Genomic DNA, 21,324 nt, shown 5'->3' on the forward strand with positions numbered 1-21,324 from the left:
CACAGGTGTGGCAGATAGAAGTGGCTTTATAGACACTTATTGTCAGTCCTCGTGCATGCTGTGGAAATAAGTGTCTGTGTCATGAGGTGACATGTGAGCTTATCTTTGGTCAATAAAGCTGAACGACCAGTTTTCACTTTGCTTGTTACGCTTGTTTAGTGACGTCTGGGTTTCTGTGGAGCCCGAATTTTGATGAGTTCTGGTGAAATCATCTGAGATCATCTGAGCATCGGTGAAGAGTCAGCAGAGAAAGTGTGGGACAGAAGTTTGCTTTGGACACATGGACTGAAATCAAAAAGTAACAAACAGGATTTCCAATGGACAGTATGGAGAAGTGAAAGTACACAAAGGCTGTGCTGGAACACATGTGTTACACTTTTTGACAGCTGAGAACAAAACACAATATTTTGCATCATCTCTGCAGTGTCTCTTCTTTCCTCTGCTGTTGTGCTTTTAGCTCCAAACTGTTTCAAATGGTTTGTCAGCAAGCTGACCTCTGACCTCTGCAGTACTAACTCCTGACCCGTACAAAGAGCGGGCGTTTCTGACCTTTGACCTGCAGCTGTATGTCTCTCAGTCTCAGTTCTTCTCTCCGTCACTGATGGAGCAGGTGTAGTTGCTGCTGACAGTCAGTCGTTTGTTTTCTCAGAGTGAGGCTGAAGTCTGAACTGTTCAGAGCATCAGGTCTCATCAACGTGCGCTGCTGTAACGCCGCTTTGTCCTCTGAGATCACCAGGTATGAAACCTGAGTGCTGACAGAGCAGCATGTTCCCCCTCATTCACCTCCACCACCACAGCCAAGGCATGCTGGGAAACTGAGGACACACAGACGGAGAACTGAAGTGTCTGCTGTGTGTTCATCTCAGAGTCCTCACAGGTGACACATTAGCTCCAGAACACCAAGCCAGGTGTTTGAAGCCTGACAGGGATTCTTCCCATCCAGAGGGAGGATTTAGCTGCACAACAATGAACATTAGTGTGTAGTTTAGAAACACAGACTGTGCCTGCACTGCATCTAGTGAAGAAAAGTGTTACTGCGAGAGAACCAGGCTCCTTTAAAGCAGCTGATATTAAGGTTGAAAAATCAACAATAAGCTGATGTAATCAACGTTTCACAAAATGGTCAGCAGCTAAAATCTGGAGCCGTTCTTTGGTGGTAATTAACAGTTTGTTCTTGTTAGCTAATTATGTCATTAAAGGTAGCAGCAGAAGCCTTGTGTTGAAAGCCCATTCACTCACACATTCACACAGTATGTGTGTGTCTGTGTTACACTGTGGACATCCCTTCTGTTGGAGCGCCATCTTGTGGCAGGTTTAAGAAATGTTCTTCTTGTAAATCCAAACTGATGCACCTCCATAGCAGACTGTGGAGGCTTTCAGTGACATGAAGACTTGATTTATACTGTCATATTCTCCTGTTACACAAAGCACAGCACGCTGAACATGGATGAACTGAAACTCCCAGCATCTGACTGAGGAAAAGCACAAATCATTCTCACACTGACTCCTGCTTGATTTTAGATTTGCTTTCAAATCCTCACACTTTCATATGAAGCACTAAATGGGCTCCAGACTGTTTATCTCAGCTTCCTGTCAAACACACTGCTGCTCACACCGAGGCTCAGTTTACTCCTCCAGCCTGGCTTAACCTGCTGTCTGTTAAAAACAGTCCCACACTCCTCTGTTTAATCCTTCTGATCAGACTCTTTGATTTTGTATTGTTTTTACCTGAAGTTGTGTTTTTGACATGCTTCTGTCTGTGAAATAAAGCTCACACACACACTGCTACAGTCCTTCATACACTTAGAAACGAAGCTGCTCCTTTCCTCAGTGCTGACACATAAAGAAGAGTTGGTTTTATATCCAACACGTCTCTGTTCCAGAAAACAGCTTCAGCAGCCTCTGAGTCTGAACTTGGAGTTGGTTATAAGCCACAGGCCTGTGTGCACAGCAATGAGGAAATATAATGCAGTAAGTGAAACATGGATGTGTGGAACAGATTATCCCAAAGGTTGATTCTGTTCATCTGGACGTTCTCAGTGAAACATTTGGTCTCTCGGTCAGGTGACTCCTTTAGTCTCAGCTGACTGCAGCTTTCCAAACCTTTGTCACTGGATCACTCACTTCATCTCCAACGTGTCCCTGACACAGACAGCTGGAGCCGTTACAGCAAAATCATTGATCATCGTTTTTAGAACATTAGCTGGTGTTGGTGGGCAGGCTAGCAGTGCTAATTGTTAGCACTAGTTCTGCTGCTCTCCCTTTGTCTCTGTTATTGTTGGTCTTTAGTGAACAATAGAAAGTGTCTTCATGAGACTGTTGCCTAATGTTCAAATGTAGATAACACCACCTGCACCAACCTGTTACACAGCACAACCCTCTGGTGTAGCTTTGGCTGGAGCACATATTGGCAGCTCCAGTGACATCACCACTCCATGGTGACATCATCTCTACAGACTGTGGCTGTTACATATCCTCACCTGGTAATAATAAGACTGTCCTCAGCTGCACACAGCTCCAAGATGAACAAACTGAAGTAAATACAAATTAGAGTTACGATAGATTGAAATCTTGTAATCAGAGCTAATTCTTAGTGAAACTCTCACAACATCATATCATGATCCTGGGTTAGTGTCTCGGTCTCAGATCACAACATCAGCACAGGCTTGGCTTGGGTGAGGTATTGAGTGGTTCTTGTCCATGACAGCTGCAGGTACAGTGCCATCAGCCATGCTGCACCACATGTCTGCCCAGGAACATTAGTGTGGCTGAGTCTCAAGTAAACATTGTGCTAAAGTGGTGGGAAAGTGGCTGCAAGCTGGCTGCACTGTGTCCAATACTCTCAGTATGATATCCACAAACCTCTGAGTGTCACAGAGTGGGCCTGTGCTCAGCTCACTGTGCCCCATTCAATTCTACTTGCATAGTTTTACAAGTAAAATTAAAAGTTGCTCAATGATAAGTTATTGTAGTAACAACTAAGTCCATGGTCATTATTTGTTAATAGTAGCTTAAAGCTTCTGCACCAATCATGGAGCAGCAGGTTTAGAGCATGTGGATCTACAAAAGTAAGTCCCAGTAAGATGGGCTGAGCCTTACATACTAGAAGAAACATGTCATTCCCAGCAGATGAAGCGCCCTTTAAAGCAGGATCTCACTTTAAACCTAAAGAACTTGCTATGAGCATGCAGTGCATTCATGCTTATTATTCATACGATTGTGGGGAGCTAATAAAGTGCAACTATCACATTACATTTTATTATTAAATTGTTGTTAACAATCCCTTCACTTCTGCTTATCTAATTCATGGTTGCAGGATGGCTGACAGCTTCCATTAGGCAGGAGGTAATGTCCATTCTGGCCACAGTGCAACCCACAATGTGTAACTGACACTATTATATTGCATTATGTCACATTGTTACATCTTTTTAATAAATGATGACAGTCAGCTGAATTTGCTGCCCCCTTGGTGGAGGACATCAGGATCAGCAGCTGCTGCTCCATCACAAACACCACAGAAGAAGAACAACACTGGATCAGATTATCTGGACGTGTTTGACAGGGACAGTGTTCATGTTCATGGACATCAGGACAAAAACAGACGATGGAAACCTGCCAGATTTGAGCTAAACTGCTCGTTTCCATGTGTAGTCCCTGGGAGGTCACATGACCAACAAAGACACACAAGCTGTGTCCCAAAACGTCGGCTGCATCCTCCGGAGGCCGCATTTGAAGGCCGATGACGTCACAGCCAGGCGACCAAGGCTGTCCCGATTCCTCGACTCCTTCAAATGCGTCCTTCATTCCCCCGAGTTTGAAGGATGGGTCGGGTGTGTCCTTCGTGGCCCACCATATCCCAGAATTCATAGCGCGGCCCAGCCAAATTTCAGCTGCCAACAATGGCGGCCGCTACTAAGTTTTAAAATTTAACGAGGGAGTACTACTTACTTACAATGAATTCCTTACACTATATAATTTTCCCGTCAGTGTTGGGGAATTCTCAATGGTGCTTGGTGCCATACCCTCAGGGACTTTAATGTTATATAAAAACACTGACAGCTCAATATCTGCCTCAGTCACTCTCCCTGATCCAGCTGAGTCAGCAGTGGGAAAAATCTGCTTTTCACAGGAACTTGGTAACAGCAATAAGAGAATACGTAGTTTATTCCAAGAAGATATCATGTCTCTCCCATATATAGAATATCTTACTGGAACCGACATGTTCCAGATATCACCTGGAAGACAGTCTGGATGATCCCATAAATATCTAATTGTGAACAAGGTGAAGGAAATCTCATATAAAATTCTTCATAAATGTGACCCAGCCAGTCACTATATGGTAACATTTAAAAGAGACATAAATACTAATTGAACTTTCTGTGGGGATCATCCAGAAACTGTGGCACATCTCTTTTGGTTCCTCTACACAGAGATTCTGGAAGAATTTAGCAGTTTTGTTATTGTCCATATTTTAAGGGAGTTTTCTTTACGATGGGAAATGTTTTATTCTGTTTCTTTAAGTTCCCCAGGAAGAATGATAAATGTTTTTTATAAAATATTTGTTAATACTTTTAGCTATTTTATATCCATAAATGTAAGTTTATTAATAAAACACCATATTTCTGCCTTTTTATAAGGATATGAATTGTACATACAATCAATTTCAGACTCAACCAACAAAAAGCCTCTCAGAACAATATTTATATGTTGAATTTTTTCGCCTACTCATTTCATCATTTTTTTACTCCTGGTTCTGTATGTTCATGTTCTGTTCTTTTGTAAACTTCATCTGTTTGTATGTTGTATACTCATTGTGTTTCAATAAAGTTCGATTTAAAAAAAGGTACGTTCTAAACGAAGCTTCAGACGTCACTGATCACGTGACTCTGGCCAAACGAATCAAGCCTCGACACGGTGCTTCTGAAGCAGCGCGTTGATCTTTCTGACACACGCACCGGAGCGTCAGCTTCAAGCGGACCATCACTACGTCTCACATCTAAAGGTGTCAAGGTAACTTTGAACTGAGTTCAGTCAATCTGGAGTTTTTCCAAGTTTTCTGTTGCTCTCTGTGAGAGAAGAGCGTTAAAGGCGGGGCTCTCCAGAGTCCAGCAAAACAGGAAACCACAGCTGGGTGTGTGTAAGTGTGCAAACCAATAGAATGCATCGTGGTGGGGGGGGCATCACGGGCAAGAAAAAAATAAAATAATCGGTCGTACCCATGCTTCCCCGACGTCATGCCAGCGCATATTGGGAAATTCGTAGGCACCGATCGGTTTTCTATCAGCCGTTTGCTGGGAGTAAGGGCGCCCTCCGTTTGCGAGGTGCGCCTGCTGCTGGCGGCACAGGGAGGAGAGGGCGGGGCGGCGGGGAGTCTCTGGCTGGCTGGAGCGGCATCTAATAACCAACTCGCAAAACAAAATAAAAACAACACAACAAACAGATATTATGATACAGACTTATAATCTGCACCCATGTTTTTTCTAAATTCTATAAAGTGAGCGCGAGAGCCCTCGGTGCGCCTGCGCGCTGCTGAAGTCAAAGTAAACTTTATTGTTATCTCCGCTACAGACAGTCCAGCATATAGAGAGACGAGACGACGAGGCTGCAGTTACAGCGGTGCAAGTAAACAAACAATAAATATAAGAAGTGTAAGAAAATAAATCTACACTTTAGGACTCGGGGTAAAGGATCAATAACAATTTAAATTTATAATTTACAGTTTGATGATTTAAAGTCTCACACAACCCGTCAAAAGGGGCGGGGCCGGCTGCTTCCAAGTAGAGCACATTTCATTTATAATGATGTAAATCCAAGCCCATCATGGATTCACGATCTGAATCCTGGGTTGTGTGAAATCCCAGAAATCAACCTTAGACAAAGTGAATCTGTGAACTAAGGTGTAGGTCTGTTAGGCAGGGCTGTGCAGAGAGGTTTAAAGGGGCGGGTGCTCAAAGTTAAAAAGGGGCACATTGAACCAGGCTGAATAACAACAACACACTTTCATCAAGAGTCTAATATGGGCAACAAGGCAAAGCAAACGTAGCCGATGCTTTACCTGATGGGTACAATGTTGCTGTTGAGGGGTTGCTGTAGATAGTGCTGGAGGGCAGGCAGGGCTGGACTGGGACAAAAAATCGGCCCGGGCATTTTGACTGGAGACCGGCCCACCAAAAATGTGACGTCATTCATGGATAAAACCGCAAAGGATTCTGGGAACTTTTGGCAAGCGGTACTAGCGCATGCAGGCTTTCAATTGAACTCAGTTACACAGCGATAAAAAGAAACACAAAAAATGGCAAGAAGCTAATTAACATTAAAAATGTATTTTGTAAGAAGTAGTTGGACAGCAGAAATGGCTCAAATATTACAATTATTTTTCCACTACTAATTAATTACCGTTGAGCTCAAAGGTTATATTAATACACGGTTAACGAATGTGTACTTATGACGACGATTTGTGAGACGAACAAAGGTAAACTTACGTTTGTTTGTACGATGGTCTTTCGGTGCATTTCAAGGTCCTGCACCCATCCGTCGGTAAACTGTACCTGGGCTTGTTGCAGTGAGCTGAAGTTACTAAACTTCATGAGTGTATGCACTCACTCCAAGAACCGTATAATTATAAATCTGAGCGTGGTGAAAGTTGGGCAGCACGCTAACGTCTTTTGTCCCTCTGTGTGCTCGTAAGGGTCTGACCCTTTCACTCCTTTGATTTTTTCCTCGTATCTTTTCTTTGTCTTTTCGTCGAGTCTGTCTTTGTACGGACCGGCATTGTTCTCCGTCGTTTTGTACATTCCTTTTTTGTGCGGCAAAGAAAAATCAAGAAGGTATTGGAACCGGAGAATGAACGTTTTGCGGTGCTGCAATTGCAAATGCTTGTATTTGATGCGGTACTTGGATTGTTTTGCCAGGAGTTCCCGGCATGCAATGCGCAAAGTCACGTGGTCTGTCAATCGCTATAGGAAAAACCATAAAGCCTTTGCATGAAAACAACTGCTTTGATGTACACTGCCTTGTTGGTATATATGTATCAATCTGATAAAGTTAAACCTACACCATTCTCCCTATTCGGGATTTTAAACAGTACATAGCGGAAACAAAAAGACTGCTTGGTAGAGTTAACCTCCTGAACTATCTACAACACATGGTAGAAACCTGAAATTAAGACCAAGAACACTAGAGGTGAGACATGATCATTAATTAATATTAAAATTAATAAATGACAGATTTAGGGATATTTTCATAAAGTATTTATTTACCAAAACAATAGAAAACAGCATGGTAGCACAATATATTTTGTTAACACAGCAACCTTTAAATATGAAAGGAGACAGAGAAAGAAAGGTGAGAAAGAAGAATAAGAATAACACTTAATTGAGTTTTTGATGGCATTTTACACACAGTACTAATACAGTATCTAGAAAATATGGGAAAATACTGGCATCATATACAGTACTTACTTCTGAAGAAATTATATGGGACCCTGAAAAACAGGACACAAGTGAAAGGACAAAGAACTGTGAATGGCAATTGATGGACTTGCTCAGATGATCACAGTACTGGCATCTTTATTCCAGAAAGGAATTAGAGAAATCATATACACTAGTACTTACGTTGATGAACTTAAAAAGTTGAATGGTCTCGAACCTCTTAAACAAACAATGTATGATCAGACCCTGACAAACAGGACAGAAAGGAATAAAGATTAGATGAATATTAAAATCTATAAAGGACAGATTATGATTGAATTGTATCACCAAAGACTATTCACTCATCAATAAAAGGTCACCTACAACACTTCCACAGCAGCAACACTGAACATATCTTAAGACATGGAAACCTTTATGAAGTGAAAGGACAGACAGTGAAGGTTGAGAAAGAATTGTACTTAATAGATTTTTTCAGACGATGACAGTACTGGTATGCTTACTCTAGAAAAATGGTTGAATCATATTCCATATAGTACTTACTTAAAATGAACACACTTCAGTCCTCCTAAAATGACTGACAGCATCTGAAATGAAACAATGACAGATTAAGACTGTAAGAATATATGTTTATAAATGCCTAATACTCCAATCTCATATTTATTCTATCTATTAAGATGGACAAATTCTAAGCATTTACCAATCACTTGACTTGTTTGAAGTGAAGGTAGATACTAAATGTATTCATTTAGGCAATAACAATAAAGCTGAATCTAATATTAACAATAGATAATTAGGAATGTTTTGCTCATTTTTATTTCACCTCACCAGGTTACAAAAGGAGCTTTCTCAGCAGGTCACTCTTCTCAGCTACCCTGTCAATGACCATGTCAGAGTCCAATGACATGAGAATGTCCTTTTCAGTGGCCATCAGCATAAACATCTCCAGCTTGTTTGCAGACAGGCTGCTTCGGAGTCTGCTTTTAATGAACTTGAGTGTAGAGAATGTTCTTTCACAGGCAACCTGAGTGAGGGAGAGGGTCAGCAGGTACTTGTATGCCAGCCCAAGGAGACGATAGGCATCAGACAGCATGTTGAACCGCCTGAGTATTTGATAGCAGCACAGTGGGCAATTTTTGCAAGAACCACAGCTTTCGGTCACAATTTCACTTTCTTCGTCCCATTCTTCAGATCTGTCCTTTGCTGTTCTGGTCGTGTACTCATCTACATGTGATGTCTTAAGCCTTTCCCACTGTTCAGCAAAACGTTTCAGTTCTGACTGAAGGTTATTAACTGTAGCCCTGCTGTCAAATTTAAGTAGACAGGCGCTGAGGTTCTGAAATGCATTACTTGGAAGAGAAACTGTTCTGACCTGGCTAAACTTCCTGGGGTCCAACCATGCCAAATCGGCAAGAAGAGGGCCATGTATGACAAATCGTCTGTGGATTGCTTCAATAACTGTGTCCAGGATGATGTTGTGCACTTTCACCTCATATGATTTCTCAGCATTGATTTGCAACTCATCTTCAGGCATCTCTCCGGCCATGCCTTTTCTCCTTTTGGCTCTCTTTTTAGGTAGTTCAGCCTCCACTTCCATGTCTGTGTTGTTCTCCCTCTCCTCTAGTTTTTGATTTGTCTGTTTCACAAATGTGTCTGCAGCTGTCTTCACAGTTGGAAAGTCCCTGGCAATACTTTTGAGGCCATCTTGTGTGGCAGTCACCATATGATGGGCAGAGAGAATGTCCATCCCCTTTGACTGGAGGTACTTTGACAGAGGAGTTGTTGCTCAAACACTCTAAGAAATATCTGTGCTGTTAACACAGTTTCATGCTTCAAGAGACACTCTTTAAAGCCTCGTGCTTTGGCACAAACAGCTGGCTTTTCTTTTTCCCTCTTTTCAATGGCTTCCATCGTCAGCACTACATCAACGAAGAGGCCATCATCTGGTTTTCCAAAATGTCCAAAGATTTTCTGGAGGGCATCGTGCTTGGCCCACCACCGTGTCTCACCTATTGGACTGAGGCGTCTGTGTCTTGTGTTTTCGGTTTGTTTCTCCCACAGATTAAGCCTGTGATAGGACTCCTTGATGAACACAGCTATGTCATTAAGTAAATTAAAGAGTGATCCACTTTCAATGACACTTTGTGTTGTGTCAGCAATCACAAGATTAAGTATGTGTGCATAGCACCACACATGCACATGAGTTGGAGACTGGGCAGTCATAAGTGCTGAAAAGCCTTTGTACTGGCCCTGCATATTTGAAGCACCATCTGTTGCATTCCCAGTGCACATGGCCTTGTCTAGATTCAGATGCTCTAAAACTCCGGAAAGCAAGTTTACAAAGTACTGCCCCGTGGATGCTTCGCACCTCACTATGGAGACAAGCCTCTCCTGCACAGACTCAGTAACATACCTGATGATTACTGAACACTGATCATAACCTGTGATGTCTTGGGTTGTGTCTAGCTGAACAGAAAACATCCCAGCTTTCTGGACATCACTGGCGATGCTCTCTTGAAGGAGATGGCCAAGTGCATCAATCACTGAGTTGACAGTTGTTTTGGAGAGTAGGGTGATGAGAGATCCTCTACCTCTTGATCCACTGGTCTGATGCAACTTCTTGCTTTTTTCAATGCAGTCATTCAAATGTTCTCCAAGGCACATATCATACTTGCCTAATAACACAATCAGTTCCAGAAAGTTACCATGATCGATGGTGTTATCACCTAAAGTGTATGCAGCCTCATTCTCCACATGCCTATAGCTGAGTCCCCTCTTCCCAAGTACTTTGATCACATCCACTATACGCTCTAAAACTTGCCGTCTCTTTTTCACTTGTGCTCTGTGAGCTGACAACTGACTGCCAGCAAACAAGCTCCTGATGTTGCCTTTTGAGCACCTTAAGAAAAAAGCTTCAGCACAGGTCTGGTGTGTGTTGCTCTTTTCATGCTCCTCTGTGCGCAGATGTATATGTCGCCAGTCACTCATGCCTGTTATAAATGTGCTGGTGTCAGTCAGCCTTGCAAATGCCAGACACACAAAGCAGAACAATAAATGGCGTTCTTTGCAATAAGTAAGCCACTTCCTGTTGGTGCCATCTTTACAGCTGAACACCCTCATCACAACTGCACTGCTACTGTTCTGCTGTGGGTGGTAATCTAAGAAGGCCTGTAATATGGCAGGTTCAGGGCGAGCAAAGTAATCGATGCCCTGGCTCTCACTCTCCTGCTCTTCCATCTCTCTCTCCTGCTCTTCCATCTCTCTCTCTTGCTCTTCCATCTCTCTCTCTTGCTCTTCCATCTCTCTCTCTTGCTCTTCCATCTCTCTCTCCTGCTCTTCCATCTCTCTCTCTTGCTCTTCCATCTCTCTCTCTCTTGCTCTTCCGTCTCTCTCTCTTGCTCTTCCGTCTCTCTCTCTTGCCCTTCCGTCTCTCTCTCTTGCTCTTCCGTCTCTCTCTCTTGCTCTTCCATCTCTCTCTCTTGCTCTTCCATCTCTCTCTCTTGCACTTCCATCTCTCTCTCTTGCTCTTCCATCTCTCTCTCTTGCACTTCCATCTCTCTCTCTTGCTCCATCTCTCTCTCTTGCTCTTCAATCTCTCTCTCTTGCTCTTCCATCTCTCTCTCCTGCTCTTCCATCTCTCTCTCTTGCTCTTCCATCTCTCTCTCTTGCTCTTCCATCTCTCTCTCCTGCTCTTCCATCTCTCTCTCTTGCTCTTCCATCTCTCTCTCTCTTGCTCTTCCGTCTCTCTCTCTTGCTCTTCCGTCTCTCTCTCTTGCCCTTCCGTCTCTCTCTCCTGCTCTTCCATCTCTCTCTCTTGCTCTTCCGTCTCTCTCTCTTGCTCTTCCGTCTCTCTCTCTTGCCCTTCCGTCTCTCTCTCTTGCTCTTCCATCTCTCTCTCTTGCTCTTCCGTCTCTCTCTCTTGCTCTTCCGTCTCTCTCTCTTGCCCTTCCGTCTCTCTCTCTTGCTCTTCCATCTCTCTCTCTTGCACTTCCATCTCTCTCTCTTGCTCTTCCATCTCTCTCTCTTGCTCTTCAATCTCTCTCTCTTGCACTTCCATCTCTCTCTCTTGCTCTTCAATCTCTCTCTCTTGCACTTCCATCTCTCTCTCTTGCACTTCCATCTCTCTCTCTTGCTCTTCCATCTCTCTCTCTTGCTCTTCAATCTCTCTCTCTTGCTCTTCCATCTCTCTCTCTTGCTCTTCCATCTCTCTCTCTTGCTCTTCCATCTCTCTCTCTTGCTCTTCTGTCTCCTCTGTCACAGACTTCTCCACTTTTGATGATAAATCAGCTGGTGCAACATGGATTGGCACAATTTGTTAAGATTTTGAGAAATTTGAGAAACTAACCTTAAGCATAAAATAAAATTTACTATCAGTAACTTCATAGCACCCGCCCAGCAGTATATAAACTCCGTCATGCTAGTTACGCTGTACGAGTTATTAACCTGTGCAGTTAATAAAAGGACAGGTAATGTTTGTCGCGCTGTTGCACACACAGCACGCTCGTTTGTTTCAGTTTGTCAGTAGCAACAAGACAGCTTACCAACGTGTACGTAATAAGCTAATACTCCTGTGTGCTACACACTACAGTGTGCGCTGTACACCTACTTACTGGTTGTGTCGCATCAGTCTGTGTCTCTGAGTTAACTTGTGTTTCTCCTACAGCTCCGGACCGCAACAAATGCGCGTGCTCTTTGTGAGCTCGTTCCCGGCTCGTAACCAGCGCGTTCTGCCGTCAAGGGCGATCATTGGTTAAATGTGATCATGTGACTGATGCAAGCCAGATCCTTTTATTTAGCGAAACTGTGATTAATAGTTAAATATTATTGTTGAGGGGCACAGACAGGACTCCGCACGCACACACACATTAAAAAAATAATAATAATATTTTAAAAAAAAAAGTTGCCTCAACAAAAGGGCACCTTGGGCACCCATCAGGAAAGGGGCGGGTGCTCAAGCCCCTCTAACCCCCCCCCCTGCACGTGCCTGCTGTTAGGTTAATTGTGCTGATCCTCAGGTTGGGGGATTTGTGTTTGTACTGGAGCGCAAAATTCAATCCAATGGAAGATGGACAACAAAAGTTCAAAGCCATCAGGTGCTCAGGTTAGAAAAAAGAGAAAAGATGCAGGTAAGCAGACGTGTGATTGGATAATGGCAGGTCATCCTGAACCAGTCAGACTAAACTCCAAACAATACATTATGTTACAGATTTTAATATTAATTAGTCATTGTTACTTGTTGATTTGTCCTTTTCTCATTGTGTGACGAATTATGACGACTGTTTGGTAGCTGTTATTGTCTCTCTCTCTCTCTTCATGTGTGTTTCTCTGGTGAAACAATAGTTTTGTGTTAATGTTAGGGCTGCACGATTTTGCATAAAATGAGAATCACGATTTTTTGGCTTAGAATTGAGATCATGATTCTCTCATAACAATAAATAAACATAAAACAACAAATGTCTCACGTTTTGTTGTTGCAGCAAAATGTTGTCCTGCTTGAAATTCCGTCTCCACCGTTGCTCGACGCTGCGTGTACAGAGCAGGTAGTGCAACAATAGAAAAATAGTTGCTGGACGGCACTGTGTAGTGTTTGTCTAGGGTGTTGATCGTTTTCCTAAATCCCTCGTTTTGCACAGTGTTGATGGAGCCATATCTTTGGTCAGGTGATAAGTGATAGCCTCCGTAATGTCTTTGTGCCTGCGGGAGTTCGACGTGTATAGGGAAGCGCTGTATAAGGTTCCCGTTATTGATGTTTGGGTGGTTGACCGGGACGGATTTTCGCCTGTCACTTTCTCGTCATCCCTGACGTGCTCTCCGTGGTTTTTTCCCTGCTAATTTTAGCATCACACGGCACAGCTTCTGTATCACGTGGTATAAGGCTCCGCCCTTGTCATTTGTTGAGCAGGAAGAGTGAGCGCTTGTTTTCATGCAGAGTACGTCCCGGATCAAAATGCGGTACATTTGATCTCTGTTGTTTTTGCCTGATGATTGGTTTGAGTCTTGACAATCCACATTGCTGGCGTTGCATCTTTCAATGCCAGCAATGGCAGGTATCAGTGCTCAAAGCTTTTGTGTTTGTTTCCAACAAGTTACCCACCTCGGGAAACAAAAATGTGTTCTTTTACTTGTCAGATGAACATATGAGACACTTTGACTCTTCAGTGCAGTGTGGAGCCTAACAAAGATCTGTTTTGTGTCCCAGCTGATCAGCAGGAGGAGGAGAGTCTGACGGAGCAGCAGAGGAACATTTTCAGCTACTTGGACTCAGCTCAGCCACTACAGAGGAAACAATGAGCTCAACACAGAAGGTGACAGACAGAGCAGGACCATATGACCAAAGATATTTATCACCATATACATTTGAACATTTGCCATAACGATGTAGCTGACGATAGAATTGACACCAGATAAAATACTTTACAGCTGCACAACTTTATTAAAAAGCCATCAATGTATTTTCACTGAAACAAGCAGCTGTTGTTTATGTGCATTAAAGTTATATAAAAATGTAACAGTGCAAATGCAAATTCCTCGCTGACAGTTTAACCAAAAGGCGTTTCCAGTGGAAACTGGCCGACACATCCTGAGCATAACCATGTATAATATCCACTAAACTTCAGAAGAGGTTATACAGTCGTGGCCAAAAGGTTTGAGAATTGCATAAATATTGGAACCTGGAGAAGTTGCTGCTTAAGTTTTTATAATAGCATTTTGCCTGCACTCCAGAATGTTATGAGGAGTGATCAGATGAACTGCATCGTCCTTCTTTGCCATGAAAACGAACTTAATCCCCAAAAAGCCTTACCACTGCATTTCATTGCTGTCATCAAAGGACCTGCTGAGACCATTTCAGTGATCGTCTTCTTAACTCAGGTGAGAATGTTGGCGAGCACGAGGCTGGAGATCATCATGGCTGTATCCCGATTCAGGTTCTGCAGCTTTAAAGTCCTCAAGGGCCGCGTACTCAAAGGCCGCTAAGGCCGAAGTGCGAGGCTCGTAGGCTCGTGAAATGGGACGTCTAGCCTCCGTCGCGCTGCCCAGGTTGCCTAGCAACCATGATACTAACAGCTGGAAACGTAGTGTATAATGTAGAAAATCTCTTAACAGTTTCATACAGCTTTGTTTGACAGAAATGAAGGAGAACATATTTAGTTCATTTGTTTCTACATGAGCTCTGTGTGATTTGATGAGTATCTGAGGCTGAGACCACAGGACTGTGAAACATGATTGTTGGGCTTCATTTCTGTGCTGAACAGTCGTTTAAGATTAGCTGTAAATAACAATTAGCTGATGTTGTTCATGAGACTAAAGTCATCTCACTGTGGTAATGTAAATATAATATGGCCAATATTATAGTTATTATATTAATCACTTCACTCACAGACAAGTATCTGTGACAGTGTGTATACAGATGTATCATATATAAGAGACAAATATTGTTCTTTTAATATGTTGGTACTAAATGTGGCTCAATGCTTACATATATGTGTAAAAAGCAAATGTAGGAGCTGTGATAACTGTGTCTGATAGAATGAAGAGTCGACTGATATATGAAATATTCCTTTATTGGGTGAGAAAATCAGACCATGTCATAACTGCTGTAAGTCACACAGAATAGATATCAGAGCCTTAAACAGGCTGACTTCTGCTAAATGGGTCAAACTGGGCAGAAAGTCTACAAACACATAACATCCTTATAGAATATGATGTAACACTATAGATCAACTTAGCTCAGAATATATAAAGCATATAAACAGTTACAGCAATATGATGCAACAAACACAGCAGCTACTGATCCAAAATACTCAAAGCTTCATAGAACTGAAACCAACATTTATTTTTAGCTCCATTCTGCTGCTGATACAGACTTTAGGTTTCTGAACATTAAACTTGTTGCTGTCTTTCATAGTGTGTAACTTGAAGGCCCTGAGTACTTTCTCCCACACTGAAAACACTGGGATGATCACATTATTTGAACATTACCTAATAAGACTGATTCAGCACAGACAGTTATGTTAAACTTTCCTAGCAGTCCTTCACAAACAGGGAACAGTCTGTCTATTCTCTCCATCTGTCAGCTGCTGCTGGCTCTTCCTCCTCCTCTTCCTCACACACTGCTGAGTTTGTCCTGGTGGATCATCAGGGCTGCAAAGCCTCACAGATGATGTGCAGCAGTGGCTCCCTCAGTCTGTCCTCACTCTGGACACTTGCAGTCGTCACACATGGAAATCAAATGTGTGATAAGCTGCAGGATTCAAACACAAGTGTAACTTATAAACACATGTTCATACTTTTATTCCACAATCAGAGAGAAAGAAACAGAGAGAGAGTGCAGGACAGACAGACAGGTGACAGTCTCAGGTGTACACACTGCTACACAACAGCACCAGAGAAGCAGGATTTAGTGTTTGTGTTATTACGAGTGTAAACAAGAAGAGTTCCAGATGGTGCAGTGGACACATGTGTGACTGCTGTGATTAAAGCATCTTTCTTTCAGCTTAACGAGTGAACTGTCAGCTCGTTCAAATACACGTTAAAGTGCGTTTGGCTCGACACCACCGAACAGAGGCAGCAATATAACACAGCTAACATTAACAGTGCAGTGAATCCTGCTTGTGCCGTGATGTTCAGGACTGCAAACCGAGCAGCATCACTGACTTTCAGCTTGTTGTGTTTGTGGATATATGACTGACTTTAATTATCCACAAAATCATCACATTCTCTGTCAGATTAAGGTCGACTATTGAACGGCGTATATTTTAAAGGCTTTAAAACCAAGTTAACGCTGAAAGTACAAACATCACTAATGTCACATAACTCTGCCGACAAGGCATAGCTATGGCTATGAAATGCTCTTTGTGTATCACTTCTTCATTATGAAAGATGTCATTAATGCACTAGTAATGTCTCATCTGGAGTATTGTTCAATCATTTGGTCAGCAGCTAATGAGACAGATCTTAACAGACTTCAGTTAGTCCAGAATAAGGCGTCCAGATTAGTGTGAAGATGTTCATACTATACTAATATTGATAAAATGCATAATAACCTTTCTTGGCTTCCTGTACAGGCTAAAATATTCTATGGCTTACTTGTAGTTCTAAAGAAAGCAATTCTGTTAAACACACCACATTTATTCTGCTCAGCTGCAGTATCCAGATGAAATACATCATCATATTACACAGTTTTCAACAAGCTGCAATTTAGTAAATGCTCGAGTTAAAAGTAACGTTTTGTTAAACTGTTACATTTAGAGCAACTTTTAAGTGGAATAAGTTGCCTTAAAAAATTAGAGAATTATTCAAAACTTCAATGAAGACTTAAAAGCCGATTTACAGAGCTTTTAGTTGTTGTAAATATTGTAAGACATGATTTGTTTTTGAAATTTGTGTAATGTGCCTCAATGTTATTGATATTATTATTATTATTATTGATTGCTTATATTTGAACAATTGTGAAACCTCACTGTGGATGTAAGAGTGAAATTATGTGGATATCTTGAATCCACTTTATTGTGTAATATTTTATGTGAGTATTTGACGGAAGACGAGCAACATCTGTTGTGGAAGCTAACGGGGTTCCTTTAGAATAAACAAACATAGGATTTATTATCACTGAATAATTCTGTATAAATCTATACAAATTATAGAAATATGTAATAGGAAACAACAAAATAATCTAAATTATAAAATAATGTGTGTGTGTGTGTGTGTGTGTGTGTGTGTGTGTGTGTGTGTGCATGATTTTAGTGTTTGAACAGTCATGAATTATCTTTAACAGCAGGTTGGATGTAATGTGTTAGAACTACCAGCAGGTGGGGATAAGAGACCTTTAAGGTGTTTGGTGCCACGCTCCACCTTCAGGTTTAAAACTAGTGTTAATGGAGTTTGAAGGTTGAGTTTGTTCCACGACTGCATTTCACTCACTGCCTCTGTTTGTATCTCTGTCACTGCAGGACCAACATGGAGCCAGAAGTCAGCGCTCTCAGGAGGCCGACAAACCTCACAGAAGAAAGGGAGAGAAAAAACACACCTGTGACGAGTGTGGGAAGGGTTTTACTGTGAGGGCTAAACTAAAACAGCATCAGGTCATCCACACTGGAGAGAGACCGTTCAGCTGTGACGAGTGTGGGAAGGGTTTTACTGAGAAGGCTAAACTAAAACGGCATCAGGTCATCCACACTGGAGAGAGACCGTTCAGCTGTGACTTGTGTGGAAAGTCTTTTTCCAGGAAGGGTCACCTAAAAACACACCAACTCATCCACAGTGGAGTTAAAGCGTACAGCTGTGATCAGTGTGGCAGAGCTTTTACTCAAAGTAGGAACTTACAGAATCATCTAGTTACCCACTCTGGAATTAAGCCATACAGCTGTGACGAGTGTGGGATGGGTTTTACTGTGAGGGCTTCACTAAAACAGCATCAGGTCATCCACACTGGAGAGAGACCGTTCAGCTGTGACTTTTGTGGGAAGTCTTTTTCCTTGAAGGGTTCCCTAAAACAACACCAACTCATCCACAGTGGAGTTAAAGCGTACAGCTGTGATCAGTGTGGCAGAGCTTTTACTCACAGTAGCAACTTACAGAAGCATCTAGTTACCCACTCTGGAATTAAGCCATACAGCTGTGACGAGTGTGGGAAGGGTTTTACTGTGAGGGCTAAACTAAAACAGCATCAGGTCATCCACACTGGAGAGAGACCGTTCAGCTGTGACTTGTGTGGAAAGTCTTTTTCCTTGAAGGATTCCCTAAAAAAACACCAACTCATCCACAGTAGAGTTAAAGCATACAGCTGTGGTCAGTGTGGCAGAGCTTTTACTCACAGTAGCAGCTTACAGAGTCATCTAGTTACCCACTCTGGAATTAAGCCATACAGCTGTGACGAGTGTGGGATGGAGTTTACTCTGAAGGCATCACTAAAACAGCATCAGGTCATCCACACTGGAGAGAGACCGTTCAGCTGTGACTTGTGTGGAAAGTCTTTTTCCTTCAAGCGTTCCCTAAAACAACACCAACTCATCCACAGTGGAGTTAAAGCGTACAGCTGTGATCAGTGTGGCAGAGCTTTTACTCACAGTAGCAGCTTACAGAAGCATCTAGTTACCCACTCTGGAATTAAGCCATACAGCTGTGACATCTGTGGAAAAACTTTCAGCCAGAGAGGGTACCGAAATACACACCTACGCATTCATACCAGACATGATGTGTACTGCTGTGAACAGTGTGGCAAATACTTTACAACAGACGCACACTTACAACAACACATGTTTACCCACACTGAGGAGAGACCTTATCAATGTGACCTGTGTGAGAAGACTTTTAAATCTCCACAGCACCTGAGACGACACCAACAGATCCACACCAGAAAGAGACTCTACAAGTGCAGCTACTGTGAGGTATGTATTTATATTGTTATCTTGTCATTTTAGCCTGACTGTTTGGAACAACTCTGCTCATTAAACTGTGTTAGCATGTTAGCAATTCTACTGCATGGAAAAGCAGCTCTGAGTGATTATTCAGATTTTCCTTTCAGTTATGATTTTAGTATTACTGTAGTATTATGGTGGTAGTATTGTAGTTATTGCAGCCCAGTAAACTGAGTGTGTTAACTGAAACAGTCAAATGTAGTTGGACGTCTGCAGAGATGCTCTTTATTTCAGGCGACGTTCAGGATACAAATGTTGAAGGACTGACTTACACTGTCTTTGTGTCTTTGTTTAGAAGCAGAGCGACACAGATGGATCCAGTTCTCAACCCTGTCATCACTGTGGTGGTGGGAAAGACTTTCATTGTGACCTCTGTGGAAAAACTTTCAGTCGGCAAAAGACCCTAAAAGTACATCAACGTAGACACACTGGAGACAAACTGAAATACTGCAAAGAATGTGGGAGAAGCTTCACCACAACAAGTGAGTTAAAACAACATGAACTGATTCACAGTGGGGTTAAAAAGCACCTCTGTGATCAGTGTGGGTCATCATTCACCACTGCAGGTCAGCTTAAATCACACAAACGAGTCCACACAGGAGAGAAACCACACAAGTGCAGACACTGTGAGAGAAGCTTCTCACGGTCACATAGTCGTAACATTCATGAACGTGGACACATGGAAGGAAACTACAGCTGTGACCAGTGTGACAAGAGCTTCAGGAATCTCAGATCATACTCTGCACACAAACGATCCCACGTTACTAATAAACTGTTTCACTGTTACCAATGTGCCCAAACATTCACCTCATTGTCTGCTGTGTGCAAACATCAGCGCGATCACTCAGGGCTGAAATCACTCCCATCACTGGATCACAGTGAATCTGAAGACACAGAAAGATCCTCTGGTTTCTGTGTCAGACTCAAAAAGCTTGAGATCAGGCTCCACAGAGTTCAGATAGAATCATTTAAACTTGTGTTGAACTGAACTGGTTGCTGGTCTGAACTTCTACATAATACAGATCTACATGGGATCTTCTTTTCTGTTGTTTTACTGAGTCAGTTTTGTCCTTTTTTCTCTGTCCTGGTTTTGCTCGTCTGTAAATGATTGAAACTCAGTCAAATAGTTCATTGTTCTCCAGCAAAACGTTTTGGAAACTCATGTTTAACCTTTAAAACTCTGACATGTTTTAGCACACAAGGCTTCATCGGGGAGTTCACTCATGATTGGACCATGAGAACAAAGGTTTTTAGTTCTTTCAAAGAGAGTCTTGGAGATGTTTGATGTTTCTGTTTTTCTGAAACCACCTGAAAGAAAAACTATTTTTCTTGCTTTATGTAGTGTGGAAGTTTTTAATGTTTCTTCATCTGTGATGTTCTTGAATGTGTTCACGTGAAGATGGTACAAATAAACTGTCCTTTCAGCTTTAGCTCCTAATTTATTCATTATTTATGGATGTAGCACAGCAGCCGTCTCTTGATTAACACATGGAGGGCTCGGGATCTGATGGTGTCGTCTCCCTAATTTGCCCACTCAGTAAATCTCACTCATGGCCAAGAAATTGAAATAAACCTTGTTTCCCTGCTGGATAGTGATCCACTGTAACTCTGCTCCTCCTTCCTGTTTAGGATTTCTGTGGCTGAAGTAAAATTCCCTCCATCCATCACTTATCCCAGCTAACCCAAAGTGAAATAAAGTTTTGCTGGTCTTAAAAAAGCATTACAATAATGGGCATTACCAATGCAAACTGAATGATACAGAAGATGAAAGAAGAGACTTTGATCAGTTAATAAAGCTCATGATCTGGATTCATTGTGGCTGCTACACAGATACTTCTGGGTCACTTCTCTCAGTTAGGAACCTTCCTCACCAAACTGACTGTTGGACCACACCCCTGGTTTCATGAGAAATTGTTTCAGCCATGATTTCTCTTCCTGTATTTCAGAGTAAAGACTGAAGTGACAAATGGAAGCATGTTTAAAAAACACAATGTGAGAGAGACGTTGAGGTCCTTAGAAGTTACCCTGGGTTTTTCTGTCACCCTGCTAGATGTTACACACCTTGTTATTGGACTGATTTCTACTGCTGGACTACTCCTGCGGAGAGTAACAATACTCTTACTAATTAGCTCCCTTTCACACCTTTGGGGATATTTATTTTTGTGTTTGCAGCGCTGTGAGCCAGAACAGCGAGAGAAAAATCTGCAACAGCGACGAGCCGAATGCTTACGTGAATCGCAGCAGCTGCACATGTGCTACGCTGAATTAGAGGATATCTTTGCTCTGGATTTCTATTTCTACTTTTTCATTTCTATATGATTCTTCTTGCATCTAAACAAAGATGATTCAATTTGCTAAATGTTGATGGCTCTTCGTGCTCAGGTGTAAATGAGACGTAATATTTGCTCTTGGTTTGGTTCTCCTGTACAGAACCTTGCAGTACAACAGAAACCTAAAAACATTATTTGTAGTTGTTATTC

At 42.2% G+C, this 21,324-nt stretch overlaps 2 protein-coding genes across 4 annotated transcripts; one reads left to right on the forward strand and one right to left on the reverse strand.

Annotated features, from left to right (window-relative positions):
• Positions 1-7,242: 7,242 nt before the first annotated feature.
• LOC146679617 (uncharacterized) lies at positions 7,243-9,394 on the reverse strand. Of its 3 annotated transcripts, XR_014918533.1 has the most exons (4): positions 8,256-9,394; positions 7,971-8,014; positions 7,614-7,840; positions 7,243-7,483 (listed from the first exon to the last, which is right to left on the reverse strand). XR_014918533.1 is itself a non-coding variant. In XM_085450234.1 (2 exons), the coding sequence occupies exon 1, from the start codon at positions 9,172-9,174 to the stop codon at positions 8,260-8,262; it is 915 nt and encodes a 304-aa protein (XP_085306360.1). In that variant the 5' UTR covers positions 9,175-9,394; the 3' UTR covers positions 7,580-8,014; positions 8,256-8,259. The 3 variants fall into 3 exon arrangements, 1 of the variants encoding a protein (XP_085306360.1); XR_014918532.1 differs by having other exon boundaries at positions 7,614-8,014; XM_085450234.1 differs by lacking the exon at positions 7,243-7,483 and having other exon boundaries at positions 7,580-8,014.
• Positions 9,395-18,174: 8,780 nt separating this feature from the next.
• On the forward strand, positions 18,175-20,274 carry LOC146679618 (uncharacterized). Its single transcript, XM_085450230.1, has 2 exons — positions 18,175-18,814; positions 19,140-20,274. Exons 1-2 carry the CDS (start codon positions 18,311-18,313, stop codon positions 19,830-19,832), a joined length of 1,197 nt encoding a protein of 398 aa, XP_085306356.1. The 5' UTR covers positions 18,175-18,310; the 3' UTR covers positions 19,833-20,274.
• Positions 20,275-21,324: the final 1,050 nt, after the last annotated feature.

This window comes from Copadichromis virginalis, unplaced genomic scaffold (assembly GCF_057382275.1).
Source record: "Copadichromis virginalis isolate Kocher_CV1m ecotype Utaka unplaced genomic scaffold, C_Virginalis_male_GT1.1 unmapped_scaffold_1, whole genome shotgun sequence".
In the NCBI taxonomy this organism is placed as follows: domain Eukaryota; kingdom Metazoa; phylum Chordata; class Actinopteri; order Cichliformes; family Cichlidae; genus Copadichromis; species Copadichromis virginalis.